We start from the raw sequence: 25,550 nt of genomic DNA, 5'->3' as shown, positions 1-25,550 counted from the left end.
CTGGAGGATAGTAATCGTATTTTCGCCCGCTTTTCAAGCGTCTCCAGAGACACTTCGCCTAAACAACACAGCATGCGAACATGTTTAATCTGTTTTCTTTCAGAGTTCCCTATAGTCCACATTTGTTTTGTCCCCTCACTCGGCTGAAGACACAAACAAGCCAAACCTTGTGTTTACTTTGGTGGTAGTTCTTCAGTTTGATATTAACCCACATGTTTTGAATCTCCCTCCATAGATAGATTAGAAACATTGTTATTTGTGTGATTTAAAGAATCTCATCAAATAGGCTATAAATCGTTTTAGTGAGTGGTGGAGCAGAGCAGATGGGCCTTAACATCAGCCCAGAAGAAGATATACCGCTATGGGTAGAGAACGTCAACATGTACATGCAATTGATTAATCGAAAATTAATTTCTTTTGGGACAACATTAAAATGCGTATAATTGAACACTAATTCGTTCTTTAGACATACAAAAAGTTGTGAAACGGATACAAAATAAGAAAATAAGCTCGATTAACTTCGAGATTCGAACCCGGTAAAGAGTGAGATTTGAGATAGAAATACTCTAAAAGGCAAGAGAAAACCAAATGCTGATAGGGGGAACCATGAAAGGGCTCAAGTCTCTTGAGTAAACAGGAAACAACAATAATACAAATAATTTTCCACTATCTTTACAGTGGCTGTCATACTGTTCAAACAGGCCTGAGCGCAGCTAAACAACGCCATACTTTCTACACCTGACATATTCCAAATAATTTTTACGTTTTAACATAAAATGTATTAAATACTAGCTACTTAATAATACAGATATAACACGAAAACATGATTATTATAATACACGGGTTTAAAAAAAGATAAACGTTTCATATATGTGTACTGACCAATTAGAAAACAGAATTTATTGATTAAATAGCCTATATATTACTTTAACATTAGGCCAATTTGTTACCTGATTGCTCACAATTATTGATATCCACAACATCAAACAAACACCGGACTAGTTTGTTATACGTCGTCGTCGTCACTTTGACTAAGACTTCACTGGTCCATGATTGCTTTGCCATGGAATCATAATCCAATAAAAATAAAAGCGTAAAAATCTCGTCAAATCATTTGTATTTTCGTCACCACATTGTAACAGAAATGTCAATGAAGGGTTCATACAAAATAACTTTTGGGGTATGTAAAGCATCAGCAGTTTAATGTAAAATAAAGCTAAATAAATAGCATAAAACGACTGTTCATTGTCACTTATTTAACCTGTCTTATTATTATTATTATGTTTTTCTTCAGATCAAAAACAGCACGTCTAATCGTTGGTTTTGGAACTATAGCCTACCACAAACTAAATATGCATTTGTAAAGATGACGTTTTTAATTATTATTATACGATCCCTTAATAAATCGGACGCGTATTAAGAGCAATTTAAATTACATCAGAATAAATCACAGGGCCCCTGTTTAGAACAAAAGCCCGCACATTTCTCCTTTGCTCTAGTAGTCGACGAAATAATTAGAATTATGCTTATGAAACAAAATTACAGTGCAATGTTGCAAACACTTACCATTCTTAGATCTGTCTAAAAAGAAAACCAACACTCGGGTAACCCTCAAAAGCGAGCTTACGCCGGTGCAAACGCCTGTCATGTCAAATCTGTCAGCCAATAGAAAAACACCATGGGAAAAACGCGCGGTTTCATTGGCTGGCAGCACCTCGCTTTGGAGACATGTGTAAAGGGCCAGCCCATCATTTTCTGGGATTGAAATGTAAGCCTGTGCTCCCTGCCATCAGGAAACAGAAGGCGAATTTTCCTCTCTTGCAGCTAATCGGTATTGCATCCGTCTCGGACGCTTAATTTTCATTCACATCGGCTTCGGTGCAATAAAGATCAGCTAAACTGGACTCGGAACAGGTCAGAACAGGACAGCATACTGAAGTTTCTTTTTTCCTCGGGAGGCTAAACGCAATGGGTAAGATCCATATTTCATGTTTCCCACATGGGAACGGGCATGCATAAATACTTTTGGGGGGCGAAGCGGTTAGACAATTTAGTAATATATGGTTCAGGTCTCGACTCAAACTGTTAAACTGACTGATGCTTTGACCGTCATTTCGGGGAATAGAATGGCACTTTGCCGCGAATGAGCTTAATCGCGTCCAAAAACTAGCCTACTGAATGTGCAATTTCGTTTATTATGACCTACGTGTAAAAGAATGTAGTAACGTTGTGTTTTTTTCTGTTTGCAGAATTTGTAGAGTGACTTTTTGTTTAGCTCATTGCATTAAACTGAAAAAAAAAAAAAAAAAAAAAAAGAAAAACAACAACAACAACAACGTATGATTCAATGCAGCAGAAAGATAATCCAAAGTTTTACTGAAACATTTATCCGTAGGTTTTCTGTTTCAGACGCGGTTCAGGGCCTGGTAAAATCTGATGATTTTTGCAATTCTTTTTTTCTTCATATATCTGCATCACTAGAGCCAGCCTTTGGGGAGGTGAACCAGCTAGGCGGTGTTTTTGTGAACGGAAGACCCCTACCCAATGCCATCCGGCTCAGGATAGTAGAGCTGGCCCAACTGGGCATCAGGCCTTGCGACATCAGCAGGCAGCTCCGCGTCTCTCACGGCTGTGTGAGCAAGATTCTGGCTCGGTACAACGAAACCGGCTCAATACTTCCCGGCGCAATTGGTGGCAGTAAACCAAGGGTCACGACCCCAACCGTAGTCAAGCACATTAGGACTTACAAGCAACGGGACCCTGGCATTTTCGCTTGGGAGATTCGAGACAGACTGCTCGCGGACGGTGTGTGCGATAAATTCAATCTGCCATCCGTCAGCTCGATCAGTAGGATTCTCCGCAACAAGATCGGAAATCTGTCTCAACAGAACCAGTACGAGTCGAGCAAACAGGCCCCCCATCCCCAGCCTCAACCCACCCTACCTTACAATCACCTGTACTCGTATCCAACTCCGATCGGAGCCACTGGGACTAAAGTACCAACTCCGCCTGGCATGCCCACTCTTCCTGGACACATGGCAATGCATAGGATATGGCCTTCCTCTCATTCTGTAACAGATATTCTGGGCATTCGATCAATAACGGAGCAGCAAAGTAAGCATCATCCTCTCAGTTTTTGGTAAAAGAAAGTTCGTGTGAGTGTGTGGGGGCATGCGAAAATACACCTTTCCTGTCAAAAGACAAGGCCTGTCAAAGCGTGTGTGAGATTTGTGTAGGCTATGTTTGTGTGTAACAGCGAAAATTAAAAGAGGCGTTTTGGTAGTGATTGAAAGGTCAAAATATAAGAACAGAATTTGACTCAATTATTATCACATATCGGTACATCTGCATGGAAAAAAAGGAGGGGAAAAAAACTTTTTTTTTTTATACAGCGAATGGCATGATACAAACAGAGTGCTGGAATTTGTGCAGAAGCTCAGGGTTTGCATTGAAACACATGGTTTAGGGCTTTTAGTAATATTTAGTCGGCGGATGTGGAACATTTTGGACAAAAAAAAAAAAAAAAGTCGACGCAGCAGAACGGGAAAAAAATCTAAATGAGCAATTAGGTGTTTAAAGCTATCAGTGTTACAACACTAGGCCAAACTTTACATGATTTTTCTCAGCTCATTTGAACTCATTACAAAACAATACTTTCGAAAGCTTACACAGCTATGCTTTTCAGTACGCAACGCAATCGCTTGAATTTAGCATTTTCAATTATTAGCCTATCACGGTTTCTTTCAAGCAATATAAAAATAATCTGAGACGTCGATGTTATGGAAATGTAATCACACTAAATACACCTCTTTAAAATCGCTTTGTCTGTTCCTATGTGGTGTGTTTTCAGTACAGTAACGTGTGAAGGCCGCAGCCTGTCCTATATTTAATTGTAGTTCGTTGTCTATGTTTTCAAAAGCAGTGTTGACAATAATGCGTCAAACGCAGAGGAGGATATTGCATTTAGGCGGCCTTTATAAACCATTAATGTATTTCCAAATGATTAGCAGATGTTTACAGCAGCTTTTGAAAACCTAAATAAAGTATGATGTTGACTACACTCAGTAAGGTGTAGCGTGCAACAACATTAGTGACTCAAACACCGAAAAACATCCCCAAACAAATAGGCCTACTTTCGAGGACGGTTTGACAGGAAGAATGTTTTAGACAGATTGTCAACATTTAGAGCTCAGTTACAACCAATGGGACTCTCTCTCTCTACACACACACACACACACACACACACACACACACACATTGACACTGAGTAATGGTTGTTCATGCTCAGACATCATCTGGTCTTCATGCTAAGCATGCATTTTAATTAGATTTGGTCTATGTAACTGTAGATTTGTTTACCCTAATCGACCTTTTCAAGTAAGAGACTAACTAAACGGATCTCGTACAATCGATTGCATAATTGCATAAATAAAACTCTAAAGTACATACTAAAAATTCTGCATCGTATTCCTGTTTGTGAAACAATACAAAGATCTCTTGAAGGCAGAGGGAAATCTACTTTGTGGCCCTCTCAGGTTACAACACTGGTGGGCTTGCTTTTCCAATTTCAGACTTTAGGAACCGTGTATAATATAATATCCATCAGGCACAAAGGGGAAACGGTTAAAGTAAATCTAATTTGTCCTCCCAGGAAGACGCTGGGTAAATGTTCCGAAGGACGCCATGACAGTGTGAGCCTCATCTGATGAATGAACAACATAAATTCAGATTTTGATGTCTTTCTACATATTCGTTTGAACGGACTTATATGGACGTCATATATTTTACTTACCTGATTGAAAAACATGCTAACATTACGTCATTACTTGCTTATGAAAAATGTGTCTGATCCTTTACGATACATACTTCACACGCTAATAATATAAATTCACACACATACACTATATGTGATACAGTAGTTTTTGTGTTTAGTAGGTCTGCTGAGATGGTTGGCAGTGCAGCAGACTGTACTGAATAAGTTCTTCATGTGGCAGTTCTGCTCCCCACGCTTGTCCTGTCTGACTCCAGTCTTCCATGTCTCTGTTTTGCCCCCCAGTTAGTGACAGTCCGTCCTTTCCCAGCGCCAAACTAGAAGAATGGAGAGCTATTAACAGGAGTAATTTCTCACCAGCGAATTCTCCACTAGTCAATGGTGTGGATAAGCCTCACTTAGAACCTGAAGCAAAATACACACAGGTAAAGAAGCCACCTACCTTAACCATAAAAACAATCAAACCCAATCTGGAACAAACAGAAAACCTGATTCAGTAAATTAATAGTCATTGTAAAGAAGACATAAAATCCATAACTTTTTATTTTTTATTTTTGGCAATGTGTGTATGTGTGTGTGTGTGTGTTGTGATTCTTTGGCGTGGGCGGACATATGAGGCCTTGTGCAAAGTGTAGGTCACTGGGTATCATTTTTTGATAAGTATTTACATTTACACGTAGTATCGCACGTTTTAATTAAAAATAATGTTTTAATTAAAACGTGTATATATACTTGTGTCTGTTTTCGCACAGCTGTTAATGTGTAGGCATGACTCTTGAAGGCTTTTTGTACAATGCGAATTTATGCGTGTAATATCCATGAATCAATGTATTCGTATTCATCAAAACTTTTCATTTGAGAGCGTGATACTGAGTGGAATTCTTTCACAAATAAAATTTCAATAAACATTTTAATCCAATATTTTGCAGTTTTTAAACATTTAATCAATATTTTTTTATTCTGCTCTTACTGATTAAGAAACTCTTGAAATATACTTGAATTATTAGTTTAGTGGTCATAAACGTTTGTTTTACTTTATAGTCAAAATATGTTTTTGTATTATTTAACACATTTTTGTATTTCTTAAGAAAATTATTTTGTCGAGATAATTGATTTACGATTTCTATGTAACACGTACATATCCAAAACGAGCCGGAAAAAATAGAACATTAAAGTTAAATATTATTATTATTATTTTAAAAATCAATAGTTTATGCTTAATTGTTCTATAACTCCGTTTAAATCTGTAAATATTTTGTGTACGGCTCAGACTTATTACTTATATTTCATTAAGACTTTAAACCATTGCTTTACACATGTAGATGTAAAATGTAATAAATAAATAATACATTTTAAAAGTGGCTTTCTTTGTTTTTTTTATTGCACATTTCCACTTGAAGCCACCGAGCATATTCAACAAATATGCATTCTATTATTCTTTAATACTTATACATTATTAAAATGATTTCTGTTCTCTCAATTTAATATTCACCAATTTTTTTTTGGATTGCTCAACCTCTTACCTCCATATGTTTTACATGAGGGCAATACTCGGACAGATATTATATCATCATTATTGTCATTAGTGTTATTATTAAGAGGCTATTATGGAAACGTCTTTGGATCATGGCTGGTTGTTCTGCATACTAGTGTTGTATACTTAAGCGCCGTGCCGACATGTGAAAGACAAATGTTCTTATGTTTAAGAAACTCCCGCACCGGTTTCTACCTGAACATGTGCTGGAATGAGAGGGGAGAGTGCGCGCGGATAACGCGCGTGCCATCCGGTGCAGTCGAATTATTTATTCGCTCACTACTGGGCAGCAACAAACAGAGTGACTAATCGTTTATTGTGGGTTTTAGAGATTAATGTGTTTCAGAAAGAATACGATGGAATAAATCTTTATTACCGACGATGAAACATTGTTTTGCCGTAAATTATGCGTGTACTGATTAAAACCTAAGTTACAGTGAGAGTTTGCTTAAGAAATGAAAATTGCAACCTTTAGAGAGATGATGAATAGCACTGACTACCGAATGTTTGAGTCTGTCATCTTGGATAAATGATTAAATATCACGAGTCAGACTGGATTACGCAATAAACGAGGACAGCAAATAGATAAATGGCTGTGGTTTAAATAAGATGTTTTTATCTGTCAGAACGCCCGATAGCTTGAAACCAAAAAATGATTAAAAACCAAGCAGGGTGACTGAAAATTAATCGTCATTCAGACGATTTTAATCAGTGCACATTGTGTTATGCGTCTCTCATTACTGAATTGACACGATTTCTTTTACATTTACAGTGAAGGTATAGACTAATAATAAAATATTCAAAGTTATTAATGATAAACTGAACATTACAACATTAAAGTTTTACCCCAAATGCAAATATTCAACTATCTTAACCAATAATAAAGCACAACGCTCTATTATATGTCTATATTTGAATTACCTGGACACAGCGTGATAACATGGTTCATTAACAAACACAATAAACAGACACATCATTTAAGCGGACTTACATCAAGTGTACTTAATTAAATATTAAATATATAATCTACGATGTGGGAAGATATCAAAAATTGACACCTTAAAATTGACGATCTGTTCATTATTGCTTACCGACACCCCTAAAAAATATAGTTAACGACTGAAGAAAATAAATATTTTGTTTTGTGACTAAAATGGCTGTCGTGGCTTATTTTCGTCAGCTCCTCATGGACACTGCTGATTTTACAAAATATAGATTTATTTGAAAAACAGCATGCATTTACATTATTCTACATCTTCTGTAATAAACAGCAACAACCCACAGTTGCTGGTGCAAAGAAAGCACAAATACATAATTATTTAACATTTTAGTATTTTGTTTTTCCCGTTTCGCGCTCTTTTTAGATCTAATGATCTCCGACGGTTGTTTCTGAGCTCGGTAAACCATGACACTTTATTAACGATATGTACAAATCAGATTATTTGAGTCAAAATCATACTAAAACAAGATAAATCTACTAAAACTGCCGCCTCGACATGTTCATCTAGGCCTGTAATCCACATAATTTTCGCTGGTATACGAAGTGTCCGAACTCATACAACTAATTGAAATCATTTAAAATCTATTTTAATTCTTCATTAGATGTGTACGATTGGTAAAGTTTATTTTTTTCTTTTATCTCAGATTTGACCTTAAATGTTTGCCATGGTTTTAACTTCACTTCGTTTTCTAGTTAATTAGTGCATGACTTGAATCATATAAGGAAAGATAGATTTTTTTTGCAGAATACAACTGTTTTTTTTCTATGCTGTCTATTATTTAAGTAATGAATTACAGTTTAATGAATACCACATCCATGTATGTATGCATGTTGGTACATGTGTGTACTAGTGCTAGGGGTCAAGAATGTCATAATGAGTAAATCATGAGCAAATCCTAACTCTGCAACAAAGGATTTCATCTGTGGAAAACATTTCCAGTAGTCAAAGACCACCCTGCATCAGAATTTCTTCTCTTTATGTTGAAAAGCCTTGGTGAATTCTTTTCATCCTGAACTGATATTGACATCCTGCCAAAGAGTTACAGACATTCCTGCATTTGCATTTCCCTCGATATAGCTTCCGACAAATCTTTTAATATCTCATCCAATTCATAGACTCTCCAAGAAAGTCTTCATTTCTATTTTTAACGTTCACCCGCCACTGTCTTATCATGGTCTACGGCCAGAAGTCTTACGCTCACTGCTCTCTGTTTTCAGACGCCGAATGGATTGCCCACAGTGAACAGTTATGTCACAGCTCCCAGCATCCATCCTTACCACCCTCCCACCCAAGTGTCACCCTACATGGGGTACAGCGGCACCACGTCGGCCTATGTGACCGGCCCCACATGGCAGCCGCCCAGTGGCAGTGCTCTCTCTCCCCACAGCTGTGACATCACCACCCCGCTGGCCTTCAAGAGCACGGCTGCCACGAGAGACTCCATCCATTCGGTCGCTGCCTCGGCTCTCTGACTGTACTAGGAGCATTGGGGGGGTCAAAGAGAGAAACAGAAAGATGGGGTTAACAACATAGACCTTTTCATCCCGGCTCTCTCTAGATGGACCAATCTTATCGCTTTACAATATTTATGAAAGACTTGTCGGCCGAGCCGTGTGCCCTTCTGAATGCCCACATTCTCTTGCTCCATATCAGCATCTCGCACTTGTCTGCACAGGACAAAAAGAACAAGAGTGAGGATATGCAAAGGACTTCCCGTCCGATCTGATCTGAGCAGAGGATTTACCAGTGAAGAACAGTGCGCTTGGGCAGTCCTCATTAAACTGCGTCATCACAAGCCCGAGTTTAATATTGGTGCTTCTCTCTGTGAATATATTGTTCTTGTATGTTTTCAAGAAAATTATTGAATAAGCAAAGCTCATGTAAAACAACTGCATTCAATCAGTTTGCATTTAAATGTTTTTTTTTTTCAGGGTGTTAAAAATGGCCAAATGTTTAGATGTTCTGCTTTTTAAAAAAAAAAAAATGTTTTTGATAAAAATCACATTTTTGTCTTATTGGATACCAGTTTCACTATGCCAGAGCTCTTGGGAAAAGTTATCACACTTATTTATTAGATTGTAAGGTACGTTGAATGAAGTGCAATTGACATGGCTGAGAGGAGAAGAGGCATTATGTGGGACATTGACGCACATTCAGACAACAGGAGCATTCATTCATGCAACATTAATGATCAGTGAAGCTGCACACCTCCAGACATTGCACAATGAAATTGAATGTATCTTATTAAAAGAGACATGTGTAAAAACCTCTGTTCAATATAATTCTCTTTCATTATTTATTTGCCACCTATGGAAATTGGTGAAAAATTCTTAACGATAATTCCATACTCCTTAATAATAATAAAAATATTATTACAACTACCTAAAAATAAATGTACTAATTATAACTACTGTAAATAATAATTTTACAGTTTAATATATCCATACAGTTAATTATTACACTAAAAATATTTTCATGATTTGTTATCACAACATTTTTTTCTTTTGTCAAATCAACTTCAATAATTATTGTGGTTCAGATAACATAATATTTTGAGTTTCTGTTGATTAAACCAATCGCCTTCATTGAATTAACTTTCAATGAACTCAAAATTTTAAGGCACTCAGGTAACTTACTTTTTTAAGTTAAACCAACAATTCTTTCTTATAATGTATAATGTCAACAATTTCTGCAATGATGAAATAATGAAACTAAAGATTAGAGCTTATCAAAATCCTGCTTCCATTAAATAAAGCTTTTAGACAACTGTTATTAATTTAGGAGGTGAATGTAATTTATATGCAGATGAACATATAACAGTATTAATTATTGTGTTACTTGAAAATTGATGGCGAGCAACCAGATAATGAAGAAAAAAAAAGTCCTTTGTTTTACAAAACTTTGAACTGACTAAATGTGTCTCATGTGTTTGACTTATCTACCCAAAATAAATACCATTCTTTGAAGAATGGTGGACAAAAACATCTTAATTTATTTGTTTTAATGAACTTGCTTATAATTTATTAGATTTGCACAGAATTTATTTTAAGTTCTATATACCTACCAAGAGAAACATGCGCTCATACACGCACGCGCGCGCACACACACACACACACACACACACACACACACACACACACACACACACACACACACACACACACACACACACACACACACACACACACACACACACACACACACACACACACACACACACACACACACACACACACACACAGGTTTTCATGTTTTATGGGGATTTTTTTTGTAGACTTGATTTTTATATTGTACAAACTCTATATTCTATCCCCTAACCGTAAACTTGTCTATCGCAGAAAACTTTCTGCATTTTTATATTTTCATAAAACATCACTTAATATGAATTATAAGCGGTTTTCCTCATGGGGACTAAAACAAGTCCCCACAAGGACGAGGATTTTGGATACTGCCATCTTTGTGGGGACATTTTGTCCCCATAAATTATGTTACCTGAAAACACACACACATGTTGAGTTTCCATGTTTCACAGAGACTTTCCATAGATATCATGATTTTTTTTTACTGTACAAACTGTATATTCTGTCCCCTAAACCTTCCAACCACAGAAAACTTTCTGCATTTTTACATTTTCAAAAAACATCACTTAGTATGAATTATAAGCTGCGGTTTTTCCTCATGGGGACCAAAAAATATCCCCACAATGTCAAACATTTCAGGTATTGCCATCCTTGTGGGGGCATTTTGTCCCCATAACTTAGGTTATACCTGAAAACACACACACACACACACACACACACACACACACACACACACACACACACACACACACACACACACACACACACACACACACACACACACACACACACACACACACACACACACACACACACGTGCAGCAACATGAAGGCACAAACTCCATTACAAGGCCTTTCACACAGGTGTTACATGAATGGCCACACATTCCAGATTTGATGTGAAACGATAAGGTTAAGAGAGAAAGGAAAAGCTTATATCACTGTGGGCTGCATATCATAATGGGACAAAGCTTCCCAACTCTTTAAACACCCACTGCCTCCCATTTCTAGTGGGCCAAAACAGAAACAAATGAAAGACACTGTATTGAACGCCATATGATTTTTTTTAAACACTGCAAACACAACAAAATACTTTATATTCAGGATCCCAACCAATACAAACACACCACCTCCGTGCCGAAAATCCACAAACACACGCTCTCAGTCCCTAACATACGATATACGCAGTCCCCACATGTTGCAGTGCAAACAGTCATTCTGGCAGGCACTGCTGCTGATTTGACTTGGAAAACACTTTCACCCCAACCCCGTGGTCACGGACCGTTGCTTCGGGATCGAGGTGCTGTTTTGAGCACATATAAACCACCAAAAAGGCAGACGCTGAAACCACCACACATAGAGGCCATCATATGTCACAATGGGCCCGACAAACTCCCAAAGACCCTATTCTATTCAAATGAGCAGCTTTGAATGCCATTTTCCTACTCTGACGGCACTGATACGGACGTTGGCTTTGCTGACAATACAAATGCATGGACTGCATGGACATATCACAGCCGTTCATTTAATGCAGGGTCAACAGACGTAAAAAAGCTCACAAAACAAGGGCGAACACACAGAGAACACGGCAAGGAAAACATGGCACTTTGGTCCATTCCAATTGGGAATTTGACACACAGTAATGAACAGTTGTAAAAAATGGTGATTAATCTAACTTAAAAATCACTAATTAAACAGAAAAAGTATATTTATTAAGGTGGTGCTGCACACGTACAGTCATGACAGGAGGAAACATGACAAACACCTAAATCTTAAAGCCACCATTGAAACGGAGGAAAGTGAAAACACACTTGCTCACGCGCCCACATCTGTTTAGAATTAATTTCTATGGAAAGTCAAGTCAAATGTCACATGGTTATCTTAAGCTGACTGTGTGCAATCAGGCTGAAGACAGGAGCACGGAGCATGGTAACACTGCACAGGGGCTGCGGGTGGACCGGGCCGAGGTGCTAGCCTGACTTTAAAGGGCGGCTGACCATAAGCAGACTGTTTTCCTTCATGTACAAGAACTATGTTTTAAACGCTCCAAGGTAAGCGCCAGTTTTTGCTCGTTCTTCTGGTACAGTGAATATCTGGCTACTCAACACTTTGCCACATGCCCTTAAAAATAAAGGTTCCAAAAGGGTTTTTTGCAGGGATGCAATAGGATTCGCCAAAAGAACCTTTTAGTGAACAGTTCTTAAAGGGTTAGTTCACCCAAAAATGAAATTTCTGTCATTAATTACTTACCCTCATGTCGTTTCAAACCCGCAAGACCTTTGTTCATCTTCAGAACACAAATTAAGATATTTTTGATGAAATCTGATGATTTTTTTTATCCTCAATAGAAAGCAATGAAATTACCACATTCAAGATCCATTAACGTAGTAAAAACATCATTAAAATAGTCCACGTGACTACAGTGGTTCAACCTTCATTTTATGCAGCAATGAGAATACTTTTTGTGCACAAAAACAAAATAAAAATAATGAGTTTTCCACAAATTCGTCTCTCCCATCATTCTCCTACGCTATTTTCGTTGCAGTGCTTCTAGGTTCTACGTCCGAACCCCGGCTCAGTATTGGCAGAGGCTGTTCACGTGAGCAGCAGGACGCATGTGTGTGATGCTGACGCAGGAGCCGGCCAATAATGAACCGGCGTTCAGATGTAAACAAGGAAGTGCTGAACTGAGTTCACTGCGTCAACTGCATCAAGACTCACAGGGGAGAGATGAATTTGTTGAATAAAGTCATTATTTTTAATTTGTTTTTGTGCACAAAAAGTATTCTCGTCGCTTCATAACATTAAGGTTGATCAACTGCAGTCATGTGGACTATTTTAACAATGTTTTTACTACTTTTCTGGACATTGAATGTGTTGATTTCGTTGCTTTCTATTGAGGATAAAAAAAACCCCTCTTGGTTTTCATTAAAATAACTTAATTTGTGTTCAGAAGATGAACGAAGGTCTTACAGGTTTGGAACGACATGACGGTGAGTAATTAATGACAGAAATTTCATTTTTAGGTGAACTAACCCTTTAGTCCAAAATTTTTGTTCGAAATTTTCACATGTTAAAAAACTGTCAATCACGTTTACACACTGCATCCGAAACTTTTGTCCGTCATTAAAAAATTTGGATTGGGTTTAATTTTCTGCTTTTTTCGCATCCGTAGCAAGCATTTTGAGAGGTGTTTTGACAAACGGCAAAATCCAGAATGGCACCTGACAAGTTGATCCACTTCATTTCGCAGCACAAAGCATCGTATGACAAACAAAGAGCGGAATACATATATTTTGGTGGTCTTCTTTTTAATATGTGGCTCCAGTATCGTTAGCAAAGCATCAAACTGAGCCACTGACATCCTGAAGTAAACTTTGAATCGCTCAGGAATCGGGATAATCCCGCAGCTCCTTGATGAGAAGGTGGAAATCTCCTACCTCTCTACGCAATCTCAGGATTGGATGGACCCATTATTTCCTCTTTCTTTTTCTCTTTTTAAGAAGAGAGAGGACAACAAAATCAATGTGAATTTTTTCGCAACGGATTAATTAATAAGCATCGGACTCAGTGTGCAAGGTTTCCATGCGTGACGAATTTTAAGGATAACGCATATAAAAAAAAACGCATATGAAAATTTCTGACAAGTGTGCAAAGACCTTTAAAGGAACCATTTTTTTCTTAGTGTGAAGAACATTTAAAAAAATCTAAAGAATATTTTTTCCACTATAGAGAACATTTTATGCAATGGAAAGGTTCCACGGATGTCAAAGGTTCTTCATGGAACCATTAAAGTCCATAAAGAACCTTTATTTTTGAGAGTGCAGGGAAACCTCCCAATCTGCTTTCATGAACAAAAACGTCAAGCTAAAGCGTGAAAGGGAGAGAAAGGTTAAGGGATTATATAACAAAAGACTAAATTATCTTATATGTTGCTTCAAATGACTCAGAAAAAGGTATTTTAAACATTAAGTGAAAAACTATGAGTATAGTCTGAAAATGCGTCTGGTGTCGTTAGTTTTTGGTGTTGTAAGACAGAAAAGCTTTAAAAGACTGTTGAAAGGACTGACAGCATACGACCAATCAGGAGCTAAAGCGGAGGATGAGAGCCTAAAGGCTGAAGAGGAGTAGAACAAATGCTTTCACTGTCTTTAAGTCAACAGAGTTAGATAAAACATGACCTTTAAAGAGAAGGAGGGAAATGTGAATGGGCCAGGGTGGAATTTAAAGGATGACATTGTTTTAACTTAACCAACAAGTTATCTTTAAGCAGCACAGAGCTAGAAGAGTATGTGAAAAGTATGAAATGTCTTTCCTGACAAGACCACAGTGCTTCATATGTTTATTATGACAGCATTGAGAGGCCATCCTGATTGTTTAGATTTTATTTGCATTTTTCAGTTTTGTTATTTCAAGTTGTGCTGAGCTATGATGAATAAGCCTGCAGGCCAGGAGAGATGAGTGAGAGTGAGCATCTTGGCTCATTACGCTATGATGACTTGATTGCAGTATGAAGGGAGGAAAAAAAAAAAAAAAAAAAAAAAAATCAGGTGATTCATCATTTCTAGTGATTGTCACCACTGAGTAAAACCACAGAGATTCCTCCCCCACTGTAATCTGTTATTACCGGTAACAAAGAATTACAAGTTACAAGCCAGTATTACAGTGAACCTCAGCATCAAAATTCAGGTGATTTAAATGCAACAGCAATGTTGGGCCAATGGTTATTGAAATATTTGTGGGGTTTCCATAAAAATAGTGAAATCCAGCCCTGTGGAGAAAAAAAAAAAAAAAAAGCTATGGAAATTTCTAGTGTTTTGAGTACATTTAATTGGCTAGCAAATTATTAGTTTTAAAATCTTTCTCTAGGAGTTAGTAATTTTACAATGAAAGTTTTATTTCCAAGGCACCACCAAACAATTCCACAGATTTATTGTAGTTCAGGAGCATTTATTAGCAAAATACATCCATTACATGAATAATTTTAACCACTTTGGGTAGTTACAAGACCTTATAGTTGAACCTTAAAATCCCAGAATATTGATTTGAATTTCCATAATTCAATGTGTGCTTTTCGTCTAAATTTGCCAATTTAACTTTGCCTAGGTAAGATATGTCTATAACACATTTACAAATGTTTTTTGATAGAGCTATTGAGATGTGAGACTTTGAGAGCATTGGATATTCTGGTCTCACAAATCAAACATAGAATGAATTTACAAACTAAATCTAATAAAGTCACAGTAGATAGGTAGCCATCCAAAGACAGTAAACACATCCCTCAGACTTCAGTCTTCAGTAATTCAATCTTAAGTCTAAATGGATAGTTCATCCAAAAATTAAAATTATCCCATGATTTACTCACCCTCAAGCCATCTTCTTTCAGCCAAACAATCAGAGTTATATTAAAAAATATCCTGGCTCTTCCAAGCTTTATAATGGTAGTGAATGGCGCTCATGATTTTGAAGCCCAAAAAAGTGCATCCGTCCATCATAAACATAATCCATATGACTCCAGGGGGTCAATAAAGGCCTTCTGTAGCGAAGCAATGGGTTTTTGTTAGAAAAATATCCATATTTACAATTTTATAAACTATAATAACCAGCTTCCGGCAAACATTCGTATGCAAGTCGACTTACGGCGGAAGAGTAACCTCTGACCCAACGTAGGATGTAGGAGTATCGTAAGCTTAGACGCCTCTCACGGTTCAAACAACTAGGGCTGGGCAACAAACTCAAGCTCCTCTTCTCTTATATCCAAATCCGACATTTTAATTTAAAAATCCTCATTTTAGATTTCTAATTTGTGACCGGTGTTTTGTTTTGCTCTGTTCTCTGCGCTTCCGCGTTCGTCAATATGTCATGCATCGCGTCAGAGAAGTCGACTTGCATACAGATGTTTGCCTGAAAGTTAGTTATTATAGTTTAAGTTATAGTTTAAATGTAAATATGCATATTTTTTCTTACAAAAACCCATTGCTTCACTTCAGAAGGCCTTTATTAACCCCCTGGAGCCGTGTGGATATCTTTTATGATGAATGGATGCATTTTTTTGGGCTTCAAAATCACGCCCCCTATTCATTACCATTATAAAGCTTGGAAAAGCCAGGATATTTTTTTAATATAACTCTGATTGTGTTCATCTGAGAAAAGATAGTCATTTAGATCTAGGATGGCTTGAGGGTGAATAAATCATGGGATAATTCTCATTTTTGGTTGAACTATGCCTTAAAGTTAAAAACGAGGTGCTGTTTCTATTTGGTATTTTCAGTTAGGGTGTGTAGAGCTGGTAACTATTACAAATGCTGGCATGTGGACAGGTAACTCTCAGATATGTCTCAGTGTTGTGTTATGTTATATATAAACAAGAGTTGGAATGTCACGTAGATTCAGGGAGTGACTGTGGTGTTGTAAAGCATCAGTGGTGGAGAGTCTACATGTCACAAATCTGAGAAACCATGATTTTGAAACATGGTCTGTAGTGTGATTGCTGGCATGTCATTGTTTGATAGACCTGGGGGACGATGGAGTACAGACTGATGGTGATGTGCAGATTATCACCAGTTCTTCTGCAACCAGCCAGATACGTATTCATAAACCAGCAACATAACTGCACCTCCTATATTCAGAAAGTAAATGTCAATTAATGGTCATGGATAATTGTCATGTTATATGGATAGTTCACTGAAAATGAAAGTTCATCATTTACCCGCCCTTTTTTGTTTTGGTGACAACTGACTTCCAATGAATGGACAAAATACCAAAAATATCTTCTTTATGTTCCATGGAAGGTTCCATGAGGGTAAATGATTTTCATTTTTGGGTGAACGATCCCTTTAATATAGGAAAACTATGCAATAATTTATGTTACCTGGTCCAAGTCTCATTATCTTGGGAATCAGTCCTTTATATAAGGCAAGATATCTGTAAAAAAAAAAGTCAGACAGTTACATTTATTATAAATTAATGATGATTTTCCAAGCCCGTATGACACAAAAGAAGGAATTCTGAAAAATGTTAATGCTGCTCTTTTCCATACAGAATGCAGTGAGCAAATTGGAGTATCACAATAGTAATCTATGCAAAAACTATATTCAAAAGTAATGGATTAAAATTTACATTGATACTCAAATGTCAACAACACCTAAGGCAATTGGTTTTCATAAGGCAAGTTTGAAAATGCTTCAAATTTAGGCTATTAACATTGATCAACGCATAAACAGAGCTCATCAAATATGGTAAACAGACGCTTGACAAGTGAGAACAAACCTCATTGGTTCTTGACATGGTTGCGTGACAAGCAAGCACGTTTGAGCTTCCGTTTACCATATTTGAAGTGGAAATGAATTTCTTTTACAATCCTTTCATTAACTTTTAGAAGTGTCAAGGTTTTTGACATTCAGTAGAGGGAAATTTCTCAGGTATCATTAAAAATATCTTCATTTGCACTTCTAAGATAAACAAAAGTTCTATGGTTTTGATTGTTCTCTCACACAGATCTATCACGTGGCTTCAGAGTCATATGGATGACGTTATTGGAACTTTTAGGCTTCTGGAAGCCTGAAATTCACTTCTATGTATGGAAAAGAGCAGCATAAACATTCTTCAAAACATTTTCTTTTGGGTTTCACTGAAGAAATTCAGTCATTCAGGTTCAGAACGATATGAGAGTGCAATAAATGACGACAGAATTATTATTATTATTTTTTTTTGCTAATCTAACCACTTAAGGTACAGTAAGTCAACTCTCTCTCTCAGGGTCGATCTGTGTGATGCTGGATCAGGTATAGGGCAGTAATAGCTCTTCTAGTTGTACCTGCCCTAATGTGTTCAAGCTGATTTCTGGCAGTGGGCCTGGCGGTCTCCCTGTTCCAGCCTCTGTCCTCTGCTTGTGCTGGTGTTAATAAGGCTTGAGCCACTTCCTTTCTGCCCCGCTGTCTGATTAGACTGACCCGCTGAGCGCCGCGCGCCTCGTTAGGACCTGCTTAACGACGTCTCCCATAGGGACCACTAATTAGCCAGGACTGTGTCGTGTTAGAGGGCTGGACAGGATGGGGTACCCTCTCAGCACCCCTAAAACTAAAACAGCTTCAGTGTCTCTCTCTTTAACACACACACACACACACACACACACACACACACACACACACACACACACACACACACACACACACACACACACACACACACACACACACACACACACACACACACACACACACACACACACAGCTTTGCCCAAGATCAGGCTTCAAATCCTTGCCTCTAATAACAAACGAGTTGCCGTTCCCTTTGTACAGAGTGAACGGGGCCAATCAAGGCCCTAAAGGGCCATAAAACTACTGATTCTCTCACAGCTTCCCATGAGGCCTGTCAATTCAGAAGGGGAGAGAGACAGAAAGACGCTATGGGCACTATTAGAGTCTCCACTAAGAAACAACAGGTACCATTAAAATCAACTCGGTTTTTCAAGTTACATTTGAATGTCAGCTGATCTCACTCTTATTGTATAAAATTGTCCTTAAATGCCAATTTAAGCAATATTTCCTATTCTTATTTGTCATCATATGCTAAAAATCAGCGTACGCTTTTTTTCTTCAAATATTAATAGTACGCTCTAAAAAATGCTGGGTTAAAAACAACCCAAGTTGGGTTGAAAACAGACAAACCCAGCTTTTGTGTTGTTTTAACCCAGCCATTGGGTTAAACGTTTGCCCAACATGCTGGGCAGTTTTATTTAACTAAACTATTGTTTAAAAAATACTATATGGCTGGCTTAAAATGAACCCAAAATATGTTGGAAATTAAAAATCAGACACATAATTACTAGAGACAACAATAATAATCAAAAGGTGAACATTTATTAATAAGCAATGTAGTGTTAATTATTATTCATTAAACTTATTAAAAAAAGGTTCATTTATTAAACAATTAATAAATGTTCATTTCCAACATACTTTGGTTTAATTTTAAGCAAGCAATATAGTGATTTTTAAACAATAGTTGAGATAAATAAAACTACCCAGCACGTTGGGCAAACATTTAACTCAACCGCTGGGTTAAAACAACCCAACTGCTAGGTTTGTTCATTTTCAACCCAACTTGGGTTGTTTTTAACCCACCATTTTTTAGAGTGTAAAGTAAAGCAAATTGTTTAAATAATAATAATAAAAAGTTATACTAGACTTGGCATAACTGTAGTACCCTGATATTTTTTACTTTATGTCTTATATCAAACCTTATATCATAAATGAGCCTTATATAACTGACCCAGTTATTACCGCAAGTCTTGAGTTTTAGGATCCGATATGCACATGGTATGAGGAGATTTTTGGTATAATCATAATCCAAATCCAGGTTATGGACCCTATATAGTGAAAAAAATATTTTGTGCCAAGTATACTACAAATACATTTACATATTTATGTGCTAAATAAAAATAATCTGCAGTTGTACTTTTGGTATACTGCTAAATTGGAACAACTCATTTTGTACTTAATACACTTTAATTGTGCAGAAGCAGTGCTGAGGTCCAACTAAATATATACTTAAGTTTATTTGATAGTGCTAAAGTGGAATTATTGCAAGTATACTTTTGCAAATATCTTGCATTTAAAGTGATATTCTTATTAATAGTGATATTAAAACACTTTTTAGGCATAATATTAAGAAATGTGCATTGTGCAATAAAGAAATACTCCAAATAACGTTTAATTATAATTTTATATCAGCAAGTCTTCAGTGATTTGTCAATAAATGTTAATGGATTTAAAGTATACTCAGTATAAAAATATTTATTTATTTATTTTTGCTAGGGGATTCATCTCAAGTATCCACTAAAACGAAGCTTATGTAATTCAAATAGATCTAGACAAAAGAAGTGATAATAGAACTCATTTTTATATGGTGTCTAATTCCTGCATACAGCTACAGCTCAGCACAAAAGACAACATAATTATACTGAGATTTAGAGGGTGCATAAACATGCCAGTTGTCAAAACTTGCCCTCTTGTCCCCCGTGGGCAGAGGATAAACACAAAATGTAATTTTTCTTGTAGGTAAACCTTGAAGCAGTTCTGGTTGGTTTAATGCCTCTTGTCAGGTGTGATTCTGACACCTGAAGTTGTTGGGTAATGGTGTGGACTCAGGTCTTACCCTTCCTCACGGTACACAAGGCCCATGGTCTGAAAGCAGCTGCGGTACTTGATCTCCCCTGGAACAGGCTGAGGACCCTGTATACGGCTTTTAGCAACATCAAAAGGAATGTTCACACAGGATGAGATCGTTCCTGAAACCAAACCGATGGCAAATTTCCTCATGAATTCCAGTCGAGGGTCCTGGCATATGGACAGAGAGATGAATTCAAAGGTAAAGAGAGCGAGTGCTTTTGTTTATAGGTGAATTAATAATGATCAACACACATTTTCTGTATTTAAAGTGCACAAACTTTGCTGAAGATGTTAGGACGTTATAGGAATATTCTGTAAAGTTGACTTTAAAAGTGGTCTAAAAGTTAACTTTTAGATGCTAAGTTAATGGAATTACTCTACAAGTTAAAGCTTCACTTGAAGGACAATGTTGATTACCACAAAAAAATTGGACATCCCTAAAAAAAAAAAAAATTAGGTTATAAAATTGTTCTGTTAAAAAAATATGCATTATGTTAGCTGTAAAGTTCATCTGGGATTATAAAATGGGATATAACTTTACACAGGAGAGGCTCATACATGATTTTTTTCACACTAAAATCAATTTAACATGCATTTTGTTTACGTCTTGTGTCTATAATATTGAAACAGTGAGTATTTTTTAACATTTTTGTATTGGCCCCATTCACTTCCACAGTAAGTGCCTCACTGTACCTCAGATTTTTGCTTTTATTAAAGAAAAAGAGGTACAAGTCCAAATAAATATTCGTGATAATCAACATTGTGCCACAAGAGTTGTCAATTGCCCTGAACTGTAATCTTTCTGCAATGACAAATAAAACAATAACTATATGATGACAGTTTTATAGGTAGAGCCATAAAATTCAAAACGTTGAGATAACACTCTAGTTGATACGAAAATTAACAAACACCGAGACAAACGTAAAGCAGATAAAAGAGCTAATAAAGACAGATATGAAAATGGAGATGGAAAAAAAAAACGAGCGAGCGAGAGAGGAGTAAAAAAAGAAGCAAGAGTATATAATGGCAAAGCTGGAATAAAAGCTCAGATCGTTTTATGGTAGCGGGGCGCAGATTAGCGTTTCATGAGAAGAGCGAGGCTCAACAATTGGCTGAAGCGGGTCACGTGACCAAGGACAAACTTTGGGAGAGGATTTATAAACAGAGTTCATGCAGGCAGACTGGGAGGCATATGGGGACAATTTGGGTAATTGGGCTGCGACTCGACACTGGCGTATTACTGTACCAAAAGAAGCTCGAACCAGCGCAGCTCTGACATCTAATTGGCCAGGATATTTTTTACAAATGACAGCAGCCCAGCAGCGGATACCCTGAGTAACATCGACAGCTAAACCTGAATGTCGCATTGTAGGGGAGGAGCATGGCTGTGCAACAACAGCGCTCCGCCTTATGTATAGCTTCCACACGAAACACTCCCTTCAACGGCATTACATTTGCAGCACACTTTTCCGATGCTCACAGAAAGGAGCCATCGGTTTCACAGCGAATGCTCCTTAAAGTCTGTGTAGGTTGATGGATTGATACCCCTGGAGAAGGATCACTGATTTGGATCCTAATCCCAAAAGAATGACTGGCTTCTTTGAAAATAGACAGCAAAAGTAGATGCTCTACCCAAAAAGCCATAAGCTTCCCTGGGATTATTTGCAATAGACAGTCAAATCAGGGTTGGTGAGCTCTGCCCTTTAGCATAATTGAGCGCTGGAGGTTTCTGGCTTCTCAGGCAATGACGATCTTAGCACCAGATGAAGGGGGAATACAAATCTTCAGTAGGACTTCAACTGTAACTCTCCCCCCAACAAATACCTCAGTCTGCTTCCAATTAGTTCATTTGAGTAAATCTAATGCTCCAGTTTATACATGTGGAGCAGGCGTATGGTAACGTTTCCATTAAACAAAATTAACTTTTGTTTGGGAGTTGAGCCCTGCCGGATGTGTAATCTGAACCTTTGAGGATGTGATGGAGAGCAAACAGGGAAGGTATTAGTGAGGTTTATCTTAGCAGCTCCTCTCCTCCTCCCTCTCACTCTATTAATGTGCATGACTGATCCCTCTTTGAATTTGCCAAGCTTCATATTCAATCTTCGGCCTGTGGATATGTATTAAAAAAGACTTGCAGTTCTATGAGATGAACATATATTCACACTCGCTGTAGTTTTCGACCTATGATAGCGAATTATTCATGTGACGTGAATAGATGAGAAAGATAAATATGGGCCTTTATGTATTATAACTATATGAAATATGCATGTAATATAAAGAAAAACTATTAAGGAAACAAAAAGTATTCATTAAAAATTCTACTTTTTTCTGTTTGGACAGTCTTTTTGTTATCTTTTCAATAAAAATAATAATGTCAGCCTATATTGAAAATATATTTGAAAATAAACAGGATTCTTATAGGTGCCACCTAAAATGTTTAAGAAATGTATGTGGTGATAAACGAATACACAAAATTATATACATTATATATAAATACTAGTGCTGTCAATCAATTAAAAAATGAACTAATTAATCCCACATTCACTTCGGCAAATGTTTTCAGTTATTTCAATAGGTCCTACAGCCGCAAAAGAAACAAAACCCACAATGACACCGACCATGCAAATAAATTAAGTAAACAATAGGATGAAAATAACAAATTATTGGCATGGTTTTTGCCACAAAATATGTTTTATTGTGTCCTGAAAGTGCATGCTCTCTCATGCACACATACTGTATCGTACAGACACACACTCGCACAGAAACGTTTGGTCAGCGCTGCTCTGATAAATTAATGAGAGTAAAATAATTTAGAAACTTAAGATACATGACTCACCAGCGAGGTAATAACTGTGCAGTTCTTGAGATATTTTTTACTAGTTTTACTAGTTCTGAAATGACTTTTGGAATTAGCAACGGAGGCTTGGGATGAGATGCGTAAGAAATTAGTCCCACACACAAGAGTGTTTTAAGGACCAAAACCTGACAAATGTCTTGAAATACAACATCGGAACAGTGTCTTCAGGTGTGGCAACTATAGTATAAGTGGAATAATTGACCATGGGCCGTTGAATTCTTAGAAAATAATGTGCATTGTGGCGGCATTACCACCTTGGGTGTGCATTATTTTCTAAGATTTCAACGGCCCGTCGTCATTATTCCTTACTTAAAGTTACAAACGTTATTCAGTCAAGAGCAGTGAGTGATTTTCTCTTTGTTTTTTTATTCTTTGATTGTCATTAATGTTTCATTGTCATTAAAAGACAGCAGCAAGTTTATTAGGCAGAAGCAGAAGCAGCTTTCTGTGTGCATGAGTGTGTGTTAACCAGACAGGAGATTCACAGACAGCGCACCGGTACAGATTTAAGTTATTTTTTTGCGTCTTATTGTGCTTGAATGGTTTTAATCATAGTATGTAACACTAGCTTAAGGATGATGAAAAAAAAATGGATGCACTGTTAATTGCGTTAAATATTTTTAACGCATTAAACTGAAAAAATTAATCACATGCGTTAACGCATTCATATTGACAGCTCTAACGAATACACAAATTTAGTGATTTTCTCACTTAACGGTTGGTCACACTAGACATTGAGCACTCAAAATTTCTTTGGACACAATAATGCTCATGAGCATTTTTTTTTTTAATGTTGTATGAATGTGTGTATGTTTCCAGTAAACATTTAATGAAAACTTAATGACTTAACTGTCACCAATTTTCTATATAAATGCCCCCTTCATTCATTCATTCATTCATACATACACCGATCAGGCATAACATTATGACCACCTTCCTAATATAGTGTTGGTCACCCTTTTGCTGCCAAAACAGGGAGTTTTCAAAACACTGAAGCTTCGAAGCTTTATGAATCTTTGTTTCGATTCAGTGATTCGGAGCGTGTATCAAACTGCCAAAGTCACGTGATTACAGTAAACGAGGCTTCGTTACGTCATAAGTGTTTCGAATCGTTTAGAAATTTCAGTGCTTCACCACTGGGGGGCGTGACTTTGGCAGTTTGATACACGCTCTGAACCACTGATTCAAAACAAAAGATTCGTAAAGCTTCAAAGCTTCATGAAGCAGTGTTTTGAAATCGCCCGTCACTAGATATTGTTGAATAAAGTCTTTTTTTTTTTTTTTGGCCGCACAAAAAGTAGTATTCTCGTCGCTTCATAACATTAAGGTTGAACCACTGTAGTCACATGAACTGCTTTAAATATTGCTTTAGTAGCTTTCTGGGCATCTGAAATAGTTAATTATCTTGCTGTCAATGCAGGCCTCACTGAGCAATCGGATTTTATCAAAAATATCTTAATTTGTGTTCTGAAGATGAACGAAGGTATTACGGGTGTGGAACGACATGAGGGTGAGTAATTAATGACAGACTTTTTATTTTTGGGTGAACTAACCCTTTAAACATATTTCATAAACTAAGGTTTTTAGGTTGCGCAGAAGAAAGAAAGTTAGACAGGTTTGGAATGACATGAAGGTGAGTAAACTGTGGAGTGTCTAAATAGTTTTTTGGGGACACTATCTGCCTTTGTTTACCTGACTGGCAGGTATGGCATCTTTAACGTTGAAGTAGAAACCAAAGTAGATCATGTTGAAAACGCCATGCCGTCCTAGGGTGGAGGTCAGGCCCTTATTAAGCCCACGGAGGCCAAAGCCGTCTGTGTTTATAATAGTTCTGGCCTGTACAAATGTAGAGGGTTGCTGCATGGAGAAACAGAGAGAGCAAAAGCATTAGGACCCTCAAAATGAATGACTAAGACATTTTGTGAGAAGACAAATGCAAAAACAATACCAAGACAACAATTAACAGCTGTAGCCTCTTACCACTTTGAATGAATCCCTGTTGGCCTGTAGGCTCACTTTCACTACTTCAAATGGATTTACAACCAGTGCTTCGGTTAACCCTGACCCCAGGCCAGCCACAGAGAGAGCCTAGCATATTGAAGCAGGCAGAGTTACATTACAAGAAAACATGACGCCAC

General features: G+C 37.2%; 2 protein-coding genes across 2 annotated transcripts in view; one reads left to right on the top strand and one right to left on the bottom strand.

Moving 5' to 3' along the window:
• The first annotated feature begins 1,968 nt into the window (after nucleotides 1–1,968).
• Nucleotides 1,969–8,778, top strand: pax9 (paired box 9). Its single transcript, XM_067366929.1, has 4 exons — nucleotides 1,969–1,972; nucleotides 2,482–3,114; nucleotides 5,057–5,196; nucleotides 8,524–8,778. Exons 1-4 carry the CDS (start codon nucleotides 1,969–1,971, stop codon nucleotides 8,776–8,778), a joined length of 1,032 nt encoding a protein of 343 aa, XP_067223030.1.
• A 7,746-nt stretch (nucleotides 8,779–16,524) lies between these two features.
• The window catches only part of slc25a21 (solute carrier family 25 member 21), a 130,445-nt gene continuing 121,419 nt past the window's right edge, over nucleotides 16,525–25,550 (bottom strand). The window contains exons 7-11 of the mRNA XM_067367743.1: nucleotides 25,393–25,500; nucleotides 25,105–25,269; nucleotides 20,542–20,723; nucleotides 17,258–17,310; nucleotides 16,525–17,005 (exon numbers count right to left, since the gene is read on the bottom strand). Of these exons, the coding sequence (XP_067223844.1) occupies nucleotides 16,944–17,005; nucleotides 17,258–17,310; nucleotides 20,542–20,723; nucleotides 25,105–25,269; nucleotides 25,393–25,500 (570 nt within the window). The 3' untranslated portion in view covers nucleotides 16,525–16,943. The remainder of the gene's footprint in view (nucleotides 17,006–17,257; nucleotides 17,311–20,541; nucleotides 20,724–25,104; nucleotides 25,270–25,392; nucleotides 25,501–25,550) is intronic.

This window comes from Chanodichthys erythropterus, chromosome 18, assembly GCF_024489055.1.
Source record: "Chanodichthys erythropterus isolate Z2021 chromosome 18, ASM2448905v1, whole genome shotgun sequence".
Lineage (NCBI taxonomy): Eukaryota > Metazoa > Chordata > Actinopteri > Cypriniformes > Xenocyprididae > Chanodichthys > Chanodichthys erythropterus.
Note: the sequence above shows the minus strand (reverse complement) of the source record. Positions and strands in the feature narration are given on the sequence as shown.